The sequence below is a fragment of the Microtus oregoni genome, unplaced genomic scaffold (genome assembly GCF_018167655.1).
Source record: "Microtus oregoni isolate MIOR12 unplaced genomic scaffold, Mior012 000009F_ref0000495, whole genome shotgun sequence".
In the NCBI taxonomy this organism is placed as follows: domain Eukaryota; kingdom Metazoa; phylum Chordata; class Mammalia; order Rodentia; family Cricetidae; genus Microtus; species Microtus oregoni.
This window is the reverse complement of record NW_024543068.1, coordinates 38,172,544-38,196,547: the sequence shown is the minus strand read 5'-3', so window position 1 is coordinate 38,196,547 and position 24,004 is coordinate 38,172,544. Positions and strand designations below refer to the sequence as shown.

The 24,004-nt window shown below is 43.4% G+C and overlaps 2 protein-coding genes across 3 annotated transcripts in view; one reads left to right on the top strand and one right to left on the bottom strand.

The window, feature by feature from the left end:
- LOC121452277 (signal recognition particle 54 kDa protein) overlaps window positions 1-2,439 on the top strand; it is a 69,984-nt gene extending 67,545 nt beyond the window's left edge. For both annotated transcript variants that reach the window (XM_041658310.1, XM_041658309.1), the window contains one exon: window positions 272-2,439. In XM_041658310.1, coding sequence (XP_041514244.1) covers window positions 272-478 — 207 coding nt within the window. In that variant the 3' untranslated portion in view covers window positions 479-2,439. The remainder of the gene's footprint in view (window positions 1-271) is intronic.
- A 538-nt stretch (window positions 2,440-2,977) lies between these two features.
- Window positions 2,978-23,772, bottom strand: Ppp2r3c (protein phosphatase 2 regulatory subunit B''gamma). The gene is made up of 13 exons (XM_041658312.1): window positions 23,507-23,772; window positions 19,914-20,041; window positions 19,443-19,547; window positions 18,610-18,722; window positions 15,735-15,832; window positions 14,223-14,293; window positions 12,110-12,242; window positions 11,232-11,287; window positions 11,080-11,155; window positions 10,167-10,303; window positions 6,247-6,384; window positions 5,718-5,777; window positions 2,978-3,946 (listed from the first exon to the last, which is right to left on the bottom strand). Exons 1-13 carry the CDS (start codon window positions 23,562-23,564, stop codon window positions 3,758-3,760), a joined length of 1,362 nt encoding a protein of 453 aa, XP_041514246.1. The 5' UTR covers window positions 23,565-23,772; the 3' UTR covers window positions 2,978-3,757.
- Between the last annotated feature and the right edge of the window lie 232 nt (window positions 23,773-24,004).

Sequence of the window (24,004 nt, the reverse complement as noted above, 5' to 3'; positions counted from 1 at the left end):
CTCCCTCCTCCCCCCCTCCCTCCCCTTCCTTCCTCCCTCCCTCCCCTCCCTCCCTCCCTCCCTCCCTCCCTCCCTCCCTCCCTCCCTCCCTCTGTGTGTGGTGTCAGATCCCCAGCATGCACTTTACCATTGAGCTACACCCCCACCCCAGACGTTTGTCTTAATTAGACACCAAAGTTTGGCTTTTGAAGAAAAAGATGCTATTGAGAGAAGACATATGTGTTCCTTTCAGGCATTAGAATTTTCACTACTGACATTTCCCATTTTTTAGGAGGAGGAGGAAGAAGAGGAAAATAGGATGTCTGAAGAAGCAGAAAGACAATTCCAGCAAAACAAGATGCAGGCCGACTCTATTGTACAGACGGATCAGCCAGAAACAGTGGTGTCCACCTCATTTGTGAACGTCAACTTTGAGATGGAGGAAGACTGTGAAGTAATTACGGAACGGAAACAGCAGCCAGCTTCAGCCCCACCATAGGACGAAATGACGTGTATTAAGTGTTACACCCTAAACGTCAATCAAGAACTTTTTACATTTTGTTTAGTGGGACTGAAAACAACTATTTATATTTTAAATTATTAAGGGAAAAATCTTTCTTCATTTTTATGCTCTATCTAGCACAGTCAGATCTGAAGTTGGGATGTTTTGATTATGGTAAATTAGGGGTCACCCCACCCCCGCCTGCCCTGTGCTGGGGAGCAAACCTAGGGCTTCTTTCACACACACTAACCAAGTGCTGTCACTTAGCCCAGTGCTTTGATTTAAAAAAAAAAAAATCATCTTTTATAAACCAAAAGGACATTTAGCTAGACGTGATAACACACACCTTTAATCCTAGTACTAGGGAGGCCTGTGGTTCTGTGTGAGTTCAAAGCCTACCTGATCAACATAGTAAGCTTTAGCCTCGCCAGTGAGATTCTGTCTCAAAAAACAAAACAAAAACAGAAACTGAAGGCATTGTACATTAAAAGGGGAGTTAAATTGTTCATTAAGGTTTTTGGAGTGGGGGCATTTTTTTTTAAAGTAGTGATAACTCATCTTTGGAGCTAATAATAATCCTAACAGCCTGAGAGTAAAGTTCCCTGCATTTCATGCTTTCCCTTCCGTGCATGTAACACACCAAATCGTCACTTCCCACAAGGGTAGGTCAGCGTGTAATAAAAGCAGCAGGATGGAAGCACTGTCGATTGCTTCTTGTTGAGATTTTTTTTTTTTTTTTTTTTTTTTGAGACAGGGTTCCTCTGTGTAGCCCTGGCTGTCCCAGCTCTGTAGACCAGGCTGGCCTCTAACTCACAGATCTCCCTGTCTCTGCTCAACCACCACCCGGCTTTGTTGAGAGCATTTATGGAAAAGTGCTGAATGTACTAAAGATTAAGAAGGTTCTCATTTCACTACACGTCACTCTCGAATTTTCAGTAGTTAGTAGCTTGCTCTGATCACAGATTAACACTGGTCACTGAATTTGGAGTTGTAGTTTGGCATTGGTCCCCAGCGACTGCCCCATGGCTGGCACCTTGGGTATGTCAGACTTACCTCTTTCTGCACCACAGGCAGGGTAGCGGGGAGATGAGGAATTGGTACCAGGTTGGTCTTGTTCACCATTTTGAAGTCACAGCCGTGAGCTGGATCGTTGATGTGGACCAGATTCGGCTCTCTCCTTGCTAGGTTATCCTTTACAAAGTTGTGTAATATGAGTGTAATTTAGGAAATATTCCTACATATGTGTTCAGAACCTTTTATCTGTTTAACTTTGATTTATAACCAAATGTGGATAAAGAGAAAGTGGACAGTGTTCTAGATGCTGATCACAGCCTTTAGAAATTACCTCTTAAACTAGGCTTCTGCCTTCCATGTGCACAATGCAAATGTGGATGGACGAGCATGCCAGTGGGCTCTCAGTAGGCTCGCCTGAAAGCCGGATTTCTAACTGGATATTCAAAGTTTGAGTCAAAGTTTCAGTTGGACCGAAATTTGTAAGGCTCAGCAAGTATGGAGTCCTCCTTGGAGGTGTGACTGGTGAGCTCCCTTCAAGGGTGCAAACGACGTGACTTAATCCTTAGAGGTTTATCCTTAGATTGTGTAACTAAGGCCGTTAACAGTTACACTCTACTAAAACCCAGTCTTAAGTTGCTCAAACGTGCTGGCCTGACGTCTTCCTCTTGGTGCGGTGTCACCTCAGACACCTGGTCCTGAGGTGAAGGCGGGCCGTGTAAGGCGACCCGTGAGAGCATCTCTCCAGCATCTCTCCCGAAGCGCTAGTTCTCAGTTTACACAGCTAGTGATTACAGTAGGCCGGCCGACCTGCCAAGGCTCCGGGTTCCTCAGTTTACTTTTGCTGCTTGTTGGGCAGTAGCTGGTTTGTGATGTTTGGAGTTATTCACTGTGCCTTACGTTTTTATACTTTGGTTTATGCAAACTATAAAATTTATTACAAATGGGTTAAATGGTTGGTTTTATTTTAAGCCTCTCACCTTTTCCTACTTTCCAGTCCTTTGTAGAATTGTTTTTCCCTCTGGATCATAGTCCATGACACTCTACTTTCCAGTCCTTTGTAGAATTGTTTTTCCCTCTGGATCATAGTCCATGACACTCTACTTTCCTCTGAGCTCTCTTTCTATAAAAACTGAAGTCAGGTGTGGTGGCTGTCTGCACACCCAGCACTCGGGAGGCTGAGGTAGGATCATGAGCTGGAGACTGGCCTAGACTACAGACTGAGATCCTTCTATTTCACCAACAAATAACAACCAAAAACCCCATAAAGCATGAGTTAGTATGATGAATTAGTAAATTCCTTAACAAAAACCTTTTAACAAAAGGTACAGTTTTGTAAATGTAACTTGATAATGGTTAATAAAATAGACAAACTTTCATACTTGTGATTTTAATGAAAACAAAACATTTGCTTGAATACTTTTTCCCCCCTGGTTTTTTGAGACAGGGTTTCTCTGTAGCTTTGGAGCTTGTCCTGGAACTAGCTCTTGTAGACCATACTGGCCTCAAACTCACAGAAATCCATCTGCCTCTGCCTCCCAAGTGCTGGGATTAAATGCGTGTACCACCATTGTCTGGCTTGAAACACCATCTTAATGAAAATGAAGTTGGGCAGGAAGATGACTCAGTGGGTACAATGCTTGCTGGTGAGCCTGGCAACCTGAATTGGAGCTCCAGCATGTGTGCTCTGGTGTTCACACACAGTAAATAAATGCAATCTTAAAAAGAAAAAAGCAAAATAAGGATGGTGGCACTCATTTTTAAACTCAGCACTTGGGAGGAAGAGGTGATGGTTGTTTATGAAGCCAACCTAGTCCACATAGCAAATTCCAGGCCAGTCAGAGCTACATAGTGAGACCATGGGTCCGTCCCCCCCCCCCCCCCAGTCACATTTAAAGCTTTTGAATCCAGAAATGTAGTACGCTACTCTCTGATTGAAAAGTCCTTGATATTCACGAAGAGCAAATATTGTAATCCTACATCAATACCAGAAATTGTCCTTAAACTCAATACCTACCTACAGCAAATCTTTGTGTCTGAGCTCAATGGAACCGGAACTTATCACTTCATTAAAAATTAAAACTAGTAGTCGGTCCTATTACTTTGAAATTGTTCCAGTTGCAACCAAAACTCTAGTAAGCAACATTTGCTGTGTTTACAGGCATGTGATGAGTTTTATTTAGAATGTTTCTTAAGGATTCTGCCTCAGAAGGTCTGCATGCAGCCTTCAGGCGTCTTTATGAAGGCAGTGTGGTCTTTCAGAGGTCATGTGTCATCGAGGTCTGCAGAGTTCTCATTGTCATTAGCAACAAGGGCTTCTCTGTTCTCATAAGTCCAGAAGCCATTCAGATCGATTAAGATGGTGGTGACTGTGTCTCCTTGATTACTGTTGATTAGGTCTTGAAGCGAGATTTTCAAAGGATCCTTTGGTTTTACCATGTCAAAGATTTCATCCTGTGGGAGAGAAGATAATGCAAGCTGGTTGAAGTGACTTGTGTCACCGTGATGGAATTCAGGGTGGACACCTCAACTGCTGTCCAATTTTTATTCTGGGTCTTTCTTTTCCACTTGTTAGATATCTCCTTAGCCACACCTTTCTTGGGCGATTCCTTAGCTGTATGATAATCATCTCTCATTTTATAGATGAAGAAAACAGGCTCAGAGTTTAATCCAAGCTCATAGCTAATTAATGGCAGAGCTGTCCAATGCAGGATTCTTTGGCTGCAACTGTTACACTTTTTATTGCCTTCTAATGTTGGGGAAAGTCTGGGCATAACCTTCTTCATCCCCAGTGCTGGGAATCAAACCCAAGCCGTCTCTAGTCCGGCAAGCACTCTGCCACAAAGCCACACAGAGTCACACCTCTTCAGAGCTCAGCCAAATATTAAAAATCCAAGTGGTTCAAAGATAGTGAGAAGACTTCATTTCCCATAATAACAGCACCTTTTACTCCAGTCCCAGTACGGGAGGGACAGAACTCCGCATTAAAGAATTAGCCACGCAGAATAACAAAGCTGTGCCAAGACTCAACCAGAACTCGAACTCATGGAAGAATCTCTTCTATGTTATGAAGTGTACAGGATAAATATTCAAGGCAGTAATGTGTGTTTTCTAATTTTTTTTTTTCTGATTTGTCCAAACAGAGTTTCTCTGTGTTACCACCCATAGGTTCTGGAATTTGTTTTGTAGACAAGGCTGACCTCAAACTCAGAGATCTGCCTCTGCCTCCCAAGTGCTGGGATTAAAGGAATGTACCACTACCTCCCAGCATTTTCTAATCCTGTATGGTAAAATTACTCAAAGATTATTTAGTAGCTAGCATTACAAGCAGTTACATTTTTAACAAATTTATAGAGTAACTCAGGTTCATAAAATATAACTTTTAAACTGCATTTTTCCCAGATTGGTTGACGATTAGGTTGCTGGTTCTTAAACTCACGTGACAAAGTTTGTAATTTCCTTCATTTGCGTTGTATCAGAAAAGTGCTTCAGGCTTATTCCTGGTTAAAATTGGTCGGGGTATTTTATTATGATACTCAACTAAAACCAAAAAGATCCACTGGATGTTTCTTCCTAACTGGTGAAGCTGCCGACTAACTGCCAAGTAGCATCAGGTTTCTAGATCTGTATTTATAGATTTGTGTGTGCGAATGCTACATGTGTGCCAGAACCTACAGCGCTCAGGAGGGCATTGGGTCCCTGAGCTGAGTTACAGGTGGCTGAGAGCTGCCTAGCAGCGCCCTGCACGAGTGCTGGGAGTAGAACGCAGGTCTCCGATGCTTTCACCCGCGTTGCTATCTTTCCAGCCCCGAGGAATGATAGTTTTCATACTGAAAAATGGATGTTTCTTTAAATCTAATAGATCAAAGCTTGCGGGCTCTTTGAGACAGCATACTAAAAGGCTTGAACCTCAACAGTCCTTCAGTTGAATGTTTAGTTTACAATGAAAAGGACTGCTAAAAGATGCAAGCTAACTAACACTTCAAATAAAATGAGTATTTCCATGAGAACACAAAATGATAGTGAAACCATCAACTATATCAATCAGTAAATCCAAATTTGTCTCCATTTCTGATGACTCAAGAATCAGTTCTGAACAAGTAACAACAAAAATCTGATTTGGAATAGTGTTTCATAGTTCACAAATTACTTTCATATAAAATTGGATATAACATTATTATTATCATGATTACATTATCTGTTGTTAAGTACGTAAAAGACTAACCTTGACATCTTGAAATGAAACAGGATCCTGTCCATGGATTTTCATTAGTTCTTGTATGGCCTGTATTTAATGGAAATAAATCTAAATAAAAAATTAAGTCCCTGATTCCCAACCCCTTCTCGCCCCAGTTCCTGTCCAATTCCACACTGTAAGCTGAGCTTCGCCATCTCCCCGAGCACTGCACTCCAGTGTACAACTGTAGGAACATTACGGGCCTTCCTACGCTTACACTGCAGCTACTGGGAACCTGGGCTCAGGAGGAGGGTTAAGGCTGCAGGCTGCTGTTGCTATTTCCAAAAGCTGGCTGAGCCCCTCATGTTTGTTTCCAGAAGAGAATACTGGAAAAGATGTGTAACAAAGTCAGCTTTACTTTCCCATTATATATTTCCTAAAAATATAAATAAATAAATCTGTTATAGTAATCCTTTTCAATTTAAAATCAAGTTTGGTAAATCTGTCAATAAGTAATTTAAACCAGATAGTTTACTGTATCTCAGGGTAACAAAGCTCCTTTACCCACCATACTCACCCTAAAGAAGTAATTCAGGGAAAAGACGTTCAGATAGCCCTTGTTCTCGATGTCCAGCAGTTTGAACATGTACTGCAGAGCTGCAGGCTCCTTTCTGTTTTCCAAGGCAAGAACAAAGTCCAGGTAGGTCTTGTAGTCCTACAGAAGAGGAAACATTGAGAGTCTGCGGTGGAATCTTAGATGAGTATCTGCCAAGGTGAAGTAGTTTGTAATCACAGATGGCAAATTTAACTTTTTTAAAATAGGAAATAAATCCACTTGTGTGTGCATTTAGCGTTGGTTTCTAGGAATTCCAGAGGCGCTAATCTAGGACAGTTCTGAGAACCAGCTCATTTTCTTTGCGAGATTTGCTTAAACTATAATTTTCTTCCATATTATAAAATTGTCAAGACAACGATTAAGTTATTTTATGCTGCCATTAAATTTATGTCTTCATTTCAGTGCAGTCTCTTTGAAGAATGAACACCAGTCTATTTAAATAACTATTCCGAACCCACTCATCCATGTCTGTGAGTTCCATTTCTATGGATTCAGTCACCCGTGGGCTGAAAATATTTGGGTAAAAATTTTGATTTGCACCTAACATAGACTTTTCCTGCCATTAGTACTCAAACAACACAGCACAGCTGCATAGCATTTATATCGTGTGAGGAATTACAGGTGACCTAGAGATGATGCAGTCCACTGGAACCAGTACGTGTAGCACCTATGGATGCTGATACCTAGTCTACAGCAGGTCTGAGCTTGGTGGCATGCCTGTAGCCCAGAACCCTGAAAGCTGAAGAGGAGGATCTGCGTCGAAGCCAGCATGGGCCTGCAAGTTTCTCCAAAACAAAAGAAAAAGGAATCCGATGCTTTCCACTAGAGTGAGGAGGTTGGCTCAGTGGTTACCTGCTAGCCTCACAAGCATCAGGACCCCAAGTGAAGATGCCTGGGATGGTGGCTAAGGGAAGACCTGCATCCCAAGGGTGTGGCAGCCAGCCATTCTAACGTAATTTGTGCCTCCAGGCCAACCAGAGATCCTGTGTCGGCATTCCTAAGGATGATACCTGAAGCTGCAGACCTAGTACACAGGCATGTAAACTTGCACATATACAAACAGAAAAAAATTTAAAAATATGAATGGAAGCTAAAGACATGAACAGAACAGAATGCCTGCATCTTGAAAGGGTGCAGTTGAGGTTCTTTGTTCGCAGTTTTTATTCACTTTGCTTGTTGAAATAGTCTCACTCACCCCGGGCTGTCCTGGAATTCACTACGTGGCTCAGGCTGGCTTCAAACTCAAGGACTTAGGTCTCAGCCTCCTGAGTGCTGTGGTTACTGATGAGAGCCACCACGCCTGGCAGAATACTTGTCTAATATGACAAAAAGAATACTCACTTGGAAAAGAAGTTCACATTCTTGGAAAAGATTTTATAGAATATGACTAAAAATGTTTTTTGTACCAGGCAGTGGTGGTGCACGCCTTTAAAGTCCAGCACTCAGGAGGCAGAGACAGGCGGATCTATGAGGTTTTTTTTTTTGTTGTTGTTGTTGTTGTTTGAGACAGTTTCTCTGTAGCTTTGGAGCTGTTCTGGAACCAGCTCTTGTAAACCAGGCTGGTCGTCAGCCTGGTGTACAGAGCAAGTTCCAGGAAAGCAAGGACTACACAGAGAAACCCTGTCTCAGTGAGCTAAGGAGGAGCTTCATTACAGCCTCACTCAAGCTGCCCTCTGACTCTTGTTCACCAGAGGGTATCAGTTTATGCTAACCCTCCGAGTCTATGGCAAGAGCTGTGGAGTCATTCTCCTTTGCTGCCTATCAGCATGCTTGCCTCACACGGGCACACCACAGGGGAAGAGCACACTCTCACCTCACATCTCACACTACAGGGGAAGAGCACACTCTCACCTCACACCTCACACCACGGGGGAAGAGCACACTCTCACCTCACACTACAGGGGAAGAGCACACTCTCACCTCACAGCTCACACCACGGGGGAAGAGCACACTCTCACCTCACACCTCACACTACAGGGGAAGAGCACACTCTCACCTCACACCTCACACCACAGGGGAAGAGCACACTCTCACCTCACACCACAGGGGAAGAGCGGACTCTCATCTCTAACATTATATCTTTAGCAGCCTTGTGTGTTTCTCTATTTGAGATGTTCTACACCAGTGGTTCTCAACGTTCCCAAAGCCGTGACCCTTTAATACAGCTCCTCATGTTGTGGTGACCCCAACCATAAAATTATTTTCGTTGCTACTTCATAACTATAATTTTGCTACTGTATGAATCATAATGTAAACATTTGTGTTTCTGGGTGGTCTCTAGGGGTCATGACCCACAGGTTGAGAACCAATGGATGCTCTATAGTCTAATCCATGCTGACTTTAAACAAAATCCTCCTGCCTCATTTCCCTGAGTTCTGGGGTTACCGGTGTGCATCACCTTTCCTAGTCCCTCTGACATTTTTATTCTCTGGCCTTTTGTTGTTCGTTTTTTAAAACAGGGTTTTGTATAGCTCAGGCTGATCTTAAACTCTTGATCCTCCTGCTTCTATCTTCCAAGTGTTGGAATTACAGGCTTGTACCACCATGGTTGGCTTCCACATGTTTTTAGTAGCAAGCATACTGATTTTTTCAAGTGCTCTTTAGGATATTTCTTATCAAAGCTTGGTGTGGTGGTCTGACACTCTTCAGAGGCAGGTGGATCTGTGGGTTCAAGGCCAGCCTGGTCTATAGAGTGAGTTCAAGGCCAGCCTGGTCTATAGAGTGAGTTCAAGGCCAGCCTGGTCTATAGAGTGAGTTCAAGGCCAGCCTGGTCTATAGAGTGAGTTCGAGGCCAGCCAAGGGTTTCACAGAGAAACCCTGTCTGGGGGGAAGAATGTTTTACTGAATGTTCAAATTTTTCTCTTTACTAGTTCACACTTCTCTACCTTAGTTATACTGATCATGAAATGAGGAAAATACTTCATTTTTCTATGAGTTCTAAGCCTGGAAGTACTTTTAACTGAATTTCCTTAAGAACAGACTCAGCGCCGGGCGGTGGTGGCGCACGCCTTTAATCCCAGCACTCGGGAGGCAGAGGTAGGCGGATCTCTGTGAGTTCGAGGCCAGCCTGGTCTACAGAGCTAATTCCAGGACAGGCTCCAAAGCCACAGAGAAACCCTGTCTCGAAAAACCAAAAAAAAAAAAAAAAAAAAAAAAAAAGAACAGACTCAGCATGACGAGTAATTCCACTGACATTTTAAGATCCTGTTATTAATCACCGATAGTAATTTTAAGAGCCGGTTGCACACTGACAGTAATAAAGCTGAAGAAGGCAAGGCATGCGGCACGTTCTTACAGCCCTACCGGCACATTCCTACAGCCCTGCCGGCACGCTCCTACAGTCCTGCCGGCACGTTCCTATAGTCCTGCCGGCACGTTCCTATAGTCCTGCCGGCACGTTCCTACAGCCCTGCCGGCACGCTCCTACAGTCCTGCCGGCGCGTTCCTATAGTCCTGCCGGCGCGTTCCTACAGTCCTGCCGGCACGTTCCTACAGTCCTGCCGGCGCGTTCCTACAGTCCTGCCGGCACGCTCCTACAGTCCTGCCGGCACGCTCCTACAGTCCTGCCGGCACGTTCCTACAGTCCTGCCGGCACGTTCCTACAGTCCTGCCGGCACGTTCCTACAGTCCTGCCGGCACGTTCCTACAGTCCTGCCGGCACGTTCCTACAGCCCTGCCGGCGCGTTCCTATAGCCCTGCCACTTGGGACCGCAAGACGGGAGGATCAAGAGTTCAAGATCATTCTTGCTACAAATCAAGTTCAGTGCCAGTGTGGTCTACCTGAGACAGGCAAATAAAAAACTATTGATTTACATCAAGAAGATAGCCCATTAAAACTGTAGGAGCCTAGATTTTTGAAATTAGACAGCAGATTTCAATACCATTTCTCCATCGTAGGTGAGACACTCCTGGAAAACACGGTCTAAGAAGACATTTGTCATGGTTGCTGTTCCATAACGGGAGAGTTCTTCTTTACTGAGCATGCCATTGTGATCTTTATCAAGATTCAAATACTGACCTTGAAAAAAGGTAATAGGAACAGACTCAGGACCAAAATATTTTTTAATTAATGACCAAGGCTGGACATGAACAGAAATGTTATTTTATTACCTAATAGTCTGACTCTGAAATGAAAGTAAACACACTGGTAGAAAAGGTAGTGGCTCAGGGGTAATAGTTGGTGGCCTGCAGACCTTGATCAGAGCAACTCCCCAGCTAAACCCACACAGAAAAGCCCATTATAGTCTCTGCTCTTTGACTATTTCACTTACATTTTTGTTTATAGTTTGTACAGTTAGTTAGAACATTCATAGGTTTCTAAACTTGGTGAGGCGCGCATGCGTGCAAACACACACACACACACACACACACACACCACTTTCAGCTTAAGTCAGAGATAATGGATCCTAAGTCAGTGGTAATGGATCCTAAGTGAGTCAGGAGACCATCCAAAATGATGCTGTAGAACACTAATGAAGTTCAATAAGTCCAAATCACTCCCAAATACCCCCTTTTGTGCATCCTGACACAGCATTTTATCACAGAATAAACAACAGCTATTGTTCTGAGCCAATGAAAATAAATTATATTGTTCTACTGAAAACAAACCATACCAACTATGGAAGAGTTCCAAAAGTTCAAACATCAGTAAAGTAAGAAGTACATCTTGGTAGCCTAGAGTACCAGCCCTTAAGTGGGGAGAATACTCTGGGCTTAAGTTAAATAGCCCGTGTATAAAACAGGCCTCTGGACACCATGAGAAATGGGTAATGAACTTTAGTAATGGGATCCTACCATAGACCCTCAGGGCGGAAGGAGCAGAGAACCAATTTGTTTCTTGACACTCTTTGGACAATTCCTCATCCCTTAGCTAAAGAAACACAGAAATATGATTACAAAATAGCAATTATTGTGTGACAAAATTAAATAGTTTAATAAATACTTACCTCCAGTAAATCATCTAGGAAGCTGCATGCTAAAATATCTTGAATTTTGATCTTCCCTTTAAAAAATATAAGAAAACACAATTTCATTTTGAGAAGTTATTTTTAAAGGTGTTATTTTACAAAGACAATCATGTAGTCAATGATAAACATCTAGCTCTTAGGTTCCTTATTATTTTGTTACAAAACTGAGACATTGAAAAACACACACACACAAAAGCAAAGCAAAGTAAAAACATTCCAAACAACAAAAACATAAAAAAAAAAAAACAAAACCTGGTAACCCACAAAACCTCTATATATTTATTTATTTTGTCTTTTTGAGACAGGGTTTCTTTGTGTAGCCATGGCTGTCCTGGAACTTGTTCTGCAGACCGTGCTGGCCTCCAATCAGAAGAAACTAAGCAGTAAATCTCCACTAAAAGTATGCATCAGAATTTGCAAAAGGGCATGTCATATTTTGGGAATGGGGCAATATTGGTAAGGCTGGAGACACAGCTCTGCGGTTGAAGGCTAAGGGTCCTACTTCTAGATCGTTTCTAGCAAGCACCTCTGCCACCAATGTCACCAAAGTCCCTCTTCCCAGCTTTCCCTTTGTCAGGTGTGGTAACACACTCCTACAATCCTGACCACTCAGCAGGCAGAGGCAGTAGGTGACATCCAACCATCGCATAGCTGGATACAGTCAGTGCAAGAATATTCTGGAAGATCTACATAGAAAGCAAAGCATTGTGGCTGTCTTGTACACTTGTACATTCTTCTGAAATTTGCCAGATTACGTTGCTGACATTAGAAAACAAAGGGAAATGATAAACTTCTCCAATACTGAGACAGTATGCAATAAAAAACATTCCAATATTTAAATTACATTTTTTTTTTACCTGTTCTTAGAGGGTCCAAAAAGAAGAAGAACTTCCTAACTGCTGTACAGACATAAAAGGAGTAAAAGGATTTTTCTAACCCATCTAATTGTGGCAAAGTAGGAATAAGTTCAAGGATGTAGTTTTCTAAGTCCTGGAAACAAAACAAAACGCTGGTTAAGTATCTTGCCTTGACTTCCTCACTATGGCAGACTAGAAGCTGGAAGTGTAAGCCAAATAAACACTTTCTCCCTTAAGATTGCTTTGATTGGAACATTTTACCACAGCGAAAGAAACGGCATTAGGACACCAGGTTAATATAGTGAAGACTCTTTGGCACACACCCACAGTCCTACTGTTTGGAAGACAGAGGCAGCAGGAGCACTGGATGTTCCAGGCCAGCCTGGCTACAAGGGCTTTGTCTCACTAAATCCAAGTGAACAAATACAAGTCTCCTGCGGCATTTTATATTCATTTTAACAACTTTATCTTCTGCGCTAATCATTCTAAGCATAATATGCCTGGTAGATCAGAGACACCAAAGCTCATAAGAGAACAGGCACCTCAAGCCCGGTGTCTAAAGCGAGCTCTTCACAGTTCTCCTGCTTTCTCCCAACCTGGTCTCCACATTTCCTCTGCCAGTGTCCCATTCCCTCTACCACACATCCAATCTAGCAGCAGGGAGTGCAATTTCTTTCTCTCGCTCTGCTTTTTTTTGAGTGGGGTGGTAGAGGTGAAGGAAGGTTGGAGGTCCAAAATGTGTACTGAATGGATCTACTTTTAGCTCTTGGGGGTTAGTTTTAGGGTGACAGTGGTGAGGTAAGATCTCAGCATCTCAGGCTGGTCTCAAACTTGTGAGTAACCTCCTGTCTCAGCCTCTTAAGTCCTGAGCCTAACAAGTGTGAGCTGTCATGCCCAGCTTCGTCTTGCTTTTCTACAGGCACCATTCATCTCAGCCACTATCATTTGCCCTCACACCACGACAGCAGACAGCTGCCAACATGCACAGTTCACACACACACGGAGAAGGTGGGAAAACAAAAATCCAAATCTTTTTTCTTTAGTAATTGTTCTCTCTCTCTCTCTCTTTTGTTCTTTCTTTCTTTTGGATTTCAGAGACAAGGTCTCACTACATAGTTGTAACACCCGATTCTGTGTTACCCCCTCAGTACAGTTCGGGTGCAAGGGCCTGTAGATTGAAAGAACACACAAAGAGACCTGGGTCATTTGAAAGGAGATCAGCCAAATGCCATTTATTCAACCTTGGGGAAATCCTTATATACCTCTCTGCTGCACAAGGATTTCCGCCAAGCAGGTGGGAAATGACCACACCAAAGATGGAGTCAACAATGCCCTACAGCTAATCACCAGGCGGGGCAGAGGGAGCACAGGAACAGAATGTTTTAGCTGGCTGACCAGAAACGGTCCTCAAGATGAACCCCAAGAACACGGGTGGACCCGGGCCCTCCACAGTCCTAACCAGCTTGGCAGTGATTCCTGTATCCTGGCCTCCTAAGCTAGGACTCCAGGTTTGTGGCCCCACACTCCACTCTCACCCATCACTTAAAGCCTGTTTAGATGCCTTCTATTTATTTACTGATAATGTTTTGGAGCTTCAGCTACCCCTGAACTCCCAACAATCCTCCTGCCTCAGCGTCTGCAGTGCTTGATCTAGAAGCATGCTATAATGCTCAGTTGCATTTTCCTTTTTAAAAAGAACAAAAGCGTTTTGTTTTGTTTTGGTTTGGTTTTTCGAGACAGACTTTCTCTGTGTAACAGCCCTGGCTGTCCTGGAACTAGATCTTCTAGACCAGGCTGGCCTTGAACTCATGGAGATCCACCTGCCTCTGCCCGCCTCCCCCCCCCCTCCCAGTACTAGGATTAAAGGTGTGTGCCACCACCGCCCAGCTTCAAAAGGTTTTTTTTTTTGAGGCTAGAAGAAAAGCACCTACAGATGAATTTATGTGGCCAATACACACAAAATGAGCATGTTTACACAGGTAAAATCAGGCAAACCAAGGCTACGAAGACAAAATCAAGCAGTGTAAGATTTAGCTGCAAGCACAACTCACTTAGTGATGACTGTTAATATTTTAGTGTCTATCATATTTATTAAATTTAGATCAATACTCACTGACTCCCGAAGGTATCCTTGCCCAGCAACATCATACAGACTGAGTCCTATTCTTGTCTGATGCAGCCAAACTGACAAGAAACACGGAAGTTACACGTAAATACTGAGATCCGTTCTTTACCACATATACGAAAACGAGAGTAAGACACCAGACTAGAAGTGCAGGCCAGCTCCAGAACCCCGAGAGCCATTCTCACAGACATTAAGTAACCAGCACCCTAAGCCATTTAAACCAAAAGAAAAAAGCCATGAAATGGCAGATTTCAACAATTCTGCCATGGTTACTACAGTGAACTGAGGCCCTTGGGGATATTGTTTTCACATATTAAAGCCGGTGTTCCACTCAGCAGGGAGAGCTAGCACAACATTGTGTCTTCAGGGAAGCCTGCATCCTCCTGAGGTTAATCACTGCGGCCAAGTCTATTAATTAACAATGTGCACAGTAAGATTCCACAGGTCATATGGTACTTAGAAGATTCATAACAACTCCAGAATGTTGTGATACCGGCTTCTTGAAACCAAGACTACAGCTGTGGATTTGAGATTATCCTTTCAGACATATATATTAGTGAAATGTGATTACTCGTAAATTGAAATTATTTCAAATCATCCATTAAAATTTTTGTTCTGAAAAAAAATTCTTGTTCTGTTTCTTAAAAGAAAGTGATTTTATTTCTCGAGCAAAAACACAAATCACTAAGGCAGGCTGGGAGGGAGCTGTCCCTCGGTCTTACAGCAGCACACCAACAGATGAACCAACTCTCTGTTGGAGCTGTCCCTGGGTCTGACAGCAGCATGCCGATTGATGAATCAGCGCTCTTTTGTTGTTGTTCTTATTTTTATTTTCATGTTTTATTTTTCACGTGTTTTGCCATGGGTGTCAGGTCTCCTGGAACTGTAATTACAGAGAGTTGTGAGCACCATGTGGTTGCTGGGAATTGAACCCGGGTCCTCTGGAAGAGCAGTCAGTGCTCTTAAGCACTGAGCCATCTCTCCAGCCCACAAACAGCTGTTTTACTTAAATGGCAGCGATCTCAGCAGATCAGGAACTAGCCCTTTAAGCTTAAGGAGTCTCAATATTTTATCGCCAATCACAAAACAGACTTGTGAAACACTGTGTGAAGCCCTCGGGATCACACCTTTCCACCTCGTGTGTAAATCTGTTCCTTCACACCAACGTTAGACATTAACTTCAACAAAGTGGGGACATTAGGGCGACAGGACAGAGCTGACTGGGAAAGGCCCTCTGGGGAGGGTACATGTGACTGAGAAAAAAAGTGTATCTGCTTTTGATATCTCTACTTTGCCACCCTCCTTGGGGTACACAAGGCTTTTGTTTACAATAATGAATTCAATTTTAATACAGAAAAATCATACCTCTGTATGTTGCACAGCAGAACCATAACCGCACAGGAAAAAAGCATGTCCCATGGGAGAAGTAACAGAAAAGCACAGACCAACACCTACTTGATTCCCAGACAGAAGTTCAAACTCACACACACAACGAATCACCTTTTCGCATGACGTAGTTAAAGAACTGCATGATGGAAATTCTCCCATATGAGTCTGTATGAAGCAGCTTGGCAAAGACTTTTGCAGTAAAAAATTGCCTAAAAAAGGAAATAAAATTAAAATGGTCTACCAGCATAGTACAAAAATGACATCTTTAGGAATTAGCAAACAACATAAATTCATACAATTAAAAATCAAAGTTAAGAGACAATAAAGACTCCAGTTGAGTATGAGATTGGTCAAATGAGTGAGAAAACACCCCCTCTCCCAGAATTCCTATTTTGTTGTTGTTTTTGAAACAGAATCTCACTGTATATTCCTAGCTGGCCTTGAACTCAAGAGATTTGCTTGCCTCTGCCTTCCAAGTGTTGGGATGAAAGACACATGCCACCATACCCAGCTAAAGAGTTCATTTAAACAGCCAGGCGGTTGTGGTGCATGCCTTTAATCCCAGCACTCGGGAGACAGAGGCAGGAGGATCTCTGTGACTTCAAGCCAGTCTGGTCTACAGAGCTAGTTCCAGGACAGCCAAAGATACACAGAGAAACCCTTATTGAAAAGGAAAAAAAGAAAAGAAAAACAAAACAAAAAGAGTTCCCTTTTAATATGAAGTCCACAGACACTCTCAGCATCAGAAATGTGTTTAGAAGAAAATGGGTAGCTGATTGTGCATGCTACACTTCCAGCACTCAAGAGGCCGACACATGAGCCTGGGCTACAAAGTGAGTTTCAGGTCAGCCTGGGATAGGCTTTGATTCAAATCAAAGCAAACCAAGCCAAACCAACAACAACAAAAAGAGCATTTTTCTCAGCAGAATCTTTTTTGGTTTTTCTTTCGTCTCTGCTGCTCTCTTGGGGATCTATCTTTAAAGGCACCTGCACATACCACCAGCACTTCTGATGAGAATTGGCTCCAACTTTGTTTACATAGTGGTCACACTGACACCTGTAACAGCCAGCAGAAGAACCATTGTACTCCTGAGGTGGTTGCACCACCATGTTCTGTAAAGGTAACATTTCTAGTCTAGTAAGACAGAGGAACAGACACTAAAATCATGACCGTAATTCTACCCATGGGATCAATTGCTGAGCATGTCCTACTGGTGTCTGCTCGAAGCATCTTGTAGTAAATTCTCCTAGGACATTAGATACAGTGTAAGCGATTTAATATACTCGTCATGATGTTTGTAGTATTTAAAAGGTTATCTATAATCTTAATAGTTTATATTTCAAAATGCTGAACAGCATTAATAGTTTAAAAACTATAAAGAGTTTGTCCAAAAGGAATGTCATGGTCATATAACCACAAATTTAAAATACTATGTGCTTAAGTGGATGTGGGTTGCTGTAAGGAGCATGTAAATATATATATTATCATTAAGCACTACACATCCCAAAATGTCTACCATGGCATTTATACACTATACAGTCTGGCTGTGAAGCCACCACCTCAGGGCCAGCTATCTGGTGCAGACACATACTCTGTCTTCTACCTGTAACAGCTCTGGATGGCTGAGTTTAAGTTATCATTTGGTTTACCTTTTGTGTGCCCTTAAAACTGGCTTTATAGTAAGTGAATCTGATTTATATTTATATTTAAAAGACTATAAGCAGGAAAAAGTACATCTTTGCTGTGTTAAAAAGGAATGAAGATGGCTGGAGAGATGGCTCAGAGGTTAAGAGCACTGGCTGCTCTTCCAGAGGACCTGGGTTCAATTCCCAGCCCCAACATGGCAGCTCACAACTGTCCCTAACTCCAGTTCCAGTGGATCTAACACCCTCACACAGACATACATGCAAGCAAAACATCAACACTTGTAAAATAAACAAATTAATTATAAAAAGGAACGAAGACATAGAATCATTAAGCGGCATTATTTTGCTTATTCTTATTTCTTTCTTGCTATGCAGCAAACTAACTTTGAACTTACAATCCTCCTGCCTCAGTTTCTAGAGTGCCAAATGAGAGGTGCATGCCCAATTTGGTATCCCCCGCCCAGCACCCTGTAATCTCTCCCTCCCTCTCGCTCCCTCTTTTGTGACAGGATCTCACTATATAGCTCTGGGTAGCCTGGAATTCGCTATGTAGAGTGGGGTGGCTTCAAAGTCACAGAGATTCACCTGCTTCTGCCCACTGAGTCTGGGGTTAAGGTGTGTGCCACCACACTCAGTGGCATATTTTTCTTGCTATAAGTTTTATTATACTTCATTAAGTTGAATGCTTTAGTTTCCCGAGTACTGGGATTAAGGTGTGTACTACCTCCCAATGTGTCCTATTTTTCTCTTTCATCTGAGACAGGAATTCACTATGGAGCCCAGGCTGGCCCTGAATTTGTGATTATCTTCCTGCATCAATCTCTCTTGTGCTGGGCTTACAACAGGCATCACCACACTGAGCTTTGTATTATTTCTCTTTATCATTCCAGACCAACATTTTATATGCACGGCACAGTGTATGATGGTGTGGCTGTGAACACAGGTGCCATGTGGTACATGAAGAAGCAAGAGGTGGATGGCAGCTGTCTTCCTCAAGCTCTCCACCCTATTTTTGAGACAGATTCTCTCACTGATTTGGAGCTCGCTGATCTGACTAGCAGGCTGACCAGTGAACTTCCCGGATCTGCCAGCCTCTGTTCTATCAACACTGGAAGCTGCACACAGTGCTACTGCACCCCGCTTTTACATAACTGCTGGGAATCTGACAGACGAAGCCATCTCTCCAGCCTCCAACTTTTCCTTGACTCTAAATAATTTTATCACACTTCAGCCACTTCACGTAGCAAGTCAAATGTCACACCATTGACTTCAGCACCATTGACCCTCGGGCAAGAAAAATGCAGAACACACTTTCCTCTTTAAATCACATTATTCTTACTTGCACTTTGGTCCAGCCTTTTCACCAACCTTCAAAAAATTTTCATAATTGATCATTGCTTCCTCTCCAATCATAGGTGGTATCTGGTGTTTATCCAGCAAAAACCATAAATTCTGAAGAAAATTAGGGAAATGAAGATGTTATAAGTTAACAATAGATTTAAGAATGTAAATGCATCATTTCTATCTAAAAAGTTAAGATGAATTTATGCCCCATTATTTTGACTACTACTAATAAAAATAACTGACACTTATTGTGCCTGCTAAATTTTTAAGCTGTCAAGTACATTGCTTCTTTAATTCATAACTATCTAATATGGGCAGCTATCTCCACACACGAAAACTGAAGCATGAAGTTATCAAGTCCATTGCCCAAAGTCACACCATGGCAGGGTGGTTGGATTTGAACTTCTGCAGTGGACAGTACTGTAGTGTTTCCCAAATCTTGATAACTGCTAGGATTATGTGGAAACTTAAGAAACAAAACGTTGCCGGGTGGTGGTGGCACATGCTTTTAATCCCAGCACTCGGGAGGCAGAGACAGGCGGATCTCTGTGAGTTCAAGCCTAGCTTGGTCTTTACAAGAGCTAGTTCCAGAACAGGCTCCAAAGTTACAGAGAAACTCTGACTCGAAAAAACAAAAAAGGGAAAGAAAAGAAAAGAAAAGAAAAGAGTCCTTGGAAACCAGGCCATGCAAGCTCAGCACCTGATTCTGATGCACACGCACACACCCTCCTTCAGAAAACTACTCTGGAGCGATAATTCAAAGACACATAGCAAACTTCTGCACAAAAGAAATGGGCAACATCTAAAGCCACTTGACTTCACTCGTACCTGTAATTCTTCATTATCGAGGAGTTCTCTGCTTTTCCTCTGTAGAAATACGGCTCGAGATTCCTCTCTTAATTTCTGTAGTAAGACTTCATCTTCTGCTGGCAACTAAACACACATTCCAAAAGTCACCTTATGTCAATATCAAATTAAGTAGAACTAGCTTCACAGTCTGGGTAGTGTCAGCATGCCTGCTGAGACTACATTACCAAACAGCATACTCACTACTCATCTCTATAATAACAATTGGAAGAGCCTAATGCTCAGAAAAGGGATAACTGCCTTCTAGTACCAACTTATTGGTCCAAGATCTTAGGGGCTTCAAAGTGTTTTATCACAGTGATATAAATCAAGGGTAATAAAATATAAAAATGTTCAATTTAATACCCTATTACAAAAATATATGCTTTGAATTGCATTTTTGAAATTACTTTTCATTTACAGACACAGAAATACCACTTAGATATCACTTACCCTGTAATAAAACCGGGGAATGGTCTTATAGAATTCGTTTGTGTTTTTGTTACCTCCTTTCCATTCGGAATAGTATTTGGTAAATAAATCCATCTCTTCATCTTTTAATTCTTGTTCGCTTTTTTTCCCTAGTAACAACACAGGGAAGAAAAATTAATGCAAGAAAAGCACAAACAACAAATATTATTTTTCTCAGGACAGCTTATACATTAAAGTCTAGTTAAAATATCTGCAGTGGCGAATAGGCCTTCAAAACTGTGCTTAGACACCGAACATACTAACTTGAAATACAGCCTTCCACTGACCTAGCCTCCCTTCAGTCACTGGCCTGTCCAGTGCGTTGAGAATCAGTGTGTTCCCTGTACTTGTATTTAGCACTGAAGCTTGCCTCTTCAAGTCACGGTCTCATTTAAAAACCCGTAAGGTGTTTCAATTCATCCTACCAAAAGCGTTCGCTAGGGCTAGGATGACAGCTCAGTGGTGGAGTGCTTAGGAAGCGATACAGAGCTCTGCTTCAACTCTCTGTGCCAGAAACAGGAACTGAAACGCACAAGTACCTACTGTACAGGTCCCGTACTGGACACTGTGGCTAGAGGAAGCAAGACAGGCACAGCCCCAGACCTCATACAATTTCAGCCTCATGACCACGGTTCCTCTTTCAGAAAAAAACAAAGAACAAAGCTGTCGGAGGTCCTTCAACCTGCCTGCTGTTGACAGGTAACTTTCTCATAGAGCCGTTTTCCTCATCTAGGGTAAACATCGGTGGAGACCATATTTACTGAGGCTCCAATCCCGGGGAAGTGTGCACACTATGAAAGCACTCTACCCCGAGCTCCTCCTCCAGATTCCCAAGCTTACTGTTTTTAAACAGGGTCTCACTCTGTCCCTCAGGCTGGCCTCAAGCTTGTGATAAACCCTGTGTCTCGGCCTCTCAGGAGCTGGGATTACAGAGGAGAGTGACCATGGCTAGATCACAGCTCTCTGCCAGCTCCCTCGGAAGGCACAAGCTCTAACACACTTCCAGCTCCCCTCTGATCCCTCAGAGCCTGGGGCCACATCTGCACTCCAGCGCACCGGGTTCTTCAATTCTGCCATTGAGTTTCCCAAAACCATTTTTGTGTTTCATTTTCTCCCAGAGATGACGCCAGGGACTGTTTCTTCAGCACTTCACTTTTCAGGGCCGTTTTCGTACTTGTCATGTTAACCTTTAACCTTGAACCAAGCCTACGGTTTCTTTAGTATGGCTTGGTACTATGGAGAAAATTGCAAAATCTCACAAATAAAGGTCACTAAGGATTCTTCACAAGCAGAAATAATAGACAAGAGCAGTTTTAGCCATGAAGTTTTAGAGTGTTGCTATGTTTTTCCTTTTACTTTTTTTTTTTTTTTTTTTTTTGAGATAGATGTGATTGGCATTCCTGGCTGACCTGGAACTATTTATAGACTAGCCTAGCACTGAACTTGCATTCGTTTTCCTGCTTCTGACTCTGGAGAGATGGTGTCTACAGACATGTACCTGGCCTGAGGACGTTTCTCAACCGGGAAAAATACCAGCATGTTTATTTGCTTATGAAAATGATTTAAGAAAGCCTGATGACACAGGTTATCCTTAAGAACACATCCTTGGTAGGCAAAGGAGATTTGCCGCACGGATGGGATCTACTACGCTGACGGCAATAGCCTTAAGGAGGAGCTATTAATACTATCCAGACAATCCAGATAATTTGCAATACACCCATGGCGCAGAGGCAGCCTCCCTAGTAAAGGCGAAGAGAAATGTGGCAAGCATTGGTGGGGAGCTGGAGAGACGACTCAGTAGGATTAAGAATAGTAAAACTCAGTAGGTTTGCTGCTCTTGTAGATGGCTTGGGTTTGTTTCCCAGCACCCACATGGCAGCCCACAACCAAGTGTAACTCCTGTTCCAGAGGATCCAACACCCTCTTCTGGCCTTTGCAGGGTTTGGTCTCAAATAAGCTTAGGGACGAACTGCTAACTGAGGTGCCTATTATTTCAAAGCTGATTCAGGACCCCTCCCAGCATTACCCAGTACCTAAAGGTCCCCAGTCGAGGGGCTGGGCTCCCTTTCCTCCAGCTTCCGACCCTAGAGAACTCATCCATTTTGGCTATGATGCTCCAGTGGCTCTGCTCTTGGCTCCCACGTGCACTCTTGGTCCGCCTGCCCCCAACTCTCTTCTCTCCCCCTCTCCCCTCTCATGGCCCCGTCTATTCTGCTGGCCACACTCAGTCTGGAGCCTTCCAGATGCCTCTGGCTGAACTCTCCCTCATATCTACAATAAGACGATCTCCTCAACCAGACCTAGGAAAAGTCACGTCCTCATTTTCATTCAGCAGACACTGCACAAACATGGTATACATACATGCACGCAAGCTATTACATGTTTGTAAGTGATAAGGGAAATGATGGCGGAGAAAAGGAAAAGCCAATAATGTATGAGAGGAACAAACTGAAGAGAAGCCAGTGGATCTATGAGAAGGGATGTAACCTAAGGAGGGACTGGAGGGACTCCAGGAGGGGTACAGATAATTCTCTTCTAAAGTCACGGTTTTTGTGTAGCCCTCCCTAGCTGTCCTGGAAGTCTACCTGTAGACCAGGTTAGTCTTGAACTCAGAGATCCACCTGCCTCTGCCTCCCGAGAGCCTGGATTAAAGGCATGCGCCACCACTACCTGGTGACAATTCATTTTAAGGTGACAATTCAAGTTAAAGGCGAAGGTTGGATATAAGGATTAATACCTAGCATCTGAGAGCAATGGTAACTGGAAGGAGTTGAGGTTCTCCTTTAACTGCCTCTAATTCCTCTTTGAGATGCTATTTGAAAACAAGTGCACCAACTATAGTGAGCAATGAGGAGGGCAGACTGGAGATTTGAGAGGATGAGAGGAATTAAGTGTGGAAGATCAAATGCTCTTCCTGCAGATGCGACTAAAATATACTTTAGTTTGGCGGACATGGATTCTAAGTGAGAACTCACCATGGTTCTGTTTTTCTTTTTGGTTGTCAGTCTAGCCTTTGATGGCAGAGCCATCTCTCTAGGTCCTGTTTTCCTTTAGCCCATTTCAACCGCCTGGGTGTTGGTGTGGAACTGGAAGAATTTAACCAGACCGATGGGCAAGCAAAGTGTGAAGGGCCAGGGAACGAACAATGGAAAACGGATTAATGATATTTAAAATGGAGAGGTATGTGAAAAGTGATAGTTAAAAGGCGCTGGCACTCGGGAAACTGGGGCAAGGAGGGCCACTAAGTCAAGACTGACCAGGGCTCGAGGGGGGAAGCTATAAGGATAAATAGGTCTTGGTAAGATCGAAGGGCACCAAGGTTCTCAGTTATTCCGCATAAGCCTAAGATCGTGGTGCCACGGTTGCGCTTTTCGATTTACCAGGAAAGTTTGGGTCACCCCTCCGAGGACCGCTGAAAGCACACTGCACTCACTGTCTTTTGTCAGATAAGTTTACCAGACGCGAAAAGTGTCACTCGCCCTTCCTCCTCCCCGCCCTATTCACCCCCCCCTCCGCCACCCGCCACCTCTTGGCCTGGGGCGGGCTGTCTGGCGGGCTGTCCCTCCCGAACTCACGCTTTGAATCCGTGTTGGGCGACGCTAAGCGCCGGCGGAGCACGTCTTTCCAGTCCATGGCTGACTCCCGCTCAGAGGACCCTACATTTGCGGGTTGTTAACCGCTCCACCCACTACCAGCTCCGACGTCAGACGCCACCAAGGCAGGTGGAAGAAGGACGCCGGGAAGCCATCTTGGACACGGGCGGAAGCCGTAGCTCCAGAGGCAAAAGCTCGAATGTTGTATCTGTTCCAGACCCGGCGATCACGCTAGCAGGGGCGAAAAGCAGACGTGAAATAGATGAAAAATTCTTCTTCTTCATAAGAGTATCCCAACTCACCAAACCCGATCCTAAAGGCCAATAAGAAGCCCGCGTGAGTTCTTGGAGGCGGGCCTTTGGCGCGTGCGCACCGCAGGATGCAGGAATCCATTGGCTTTTCCTACTTGGGAAAAGCACTTTCGTCACATTTCGTTCTCGCTGTGGAAGCCTTGACAATCTCCAAAGATGTAATAGAAGC

Excerpts from the sequence above, each read along its gene's own strand:
- Ppp2r3c (XM_041658312.1), bottom strand. The coding sequence starts at position 23,564 with ATGGACTGGAAAGACGTGCTCCGCCGGCGCTTAGCGTCGCCCAACACG. Across the intron at positions 11,156-11,231 it reads TCCTAGATGATTTACTGGAG|CTAAGGGATGAGGAATTGTC; the intron begins GTAAGTATTTAT and ends GTGTTTCTTTAG. Across the intron at positions 5,778-6,246 it reads CCCTGAATTACTTCTTTAGG|GCCATACAAGAACTAATGAA; the intron begins GTGAGTATGGTG and ends CATTAAATACAG.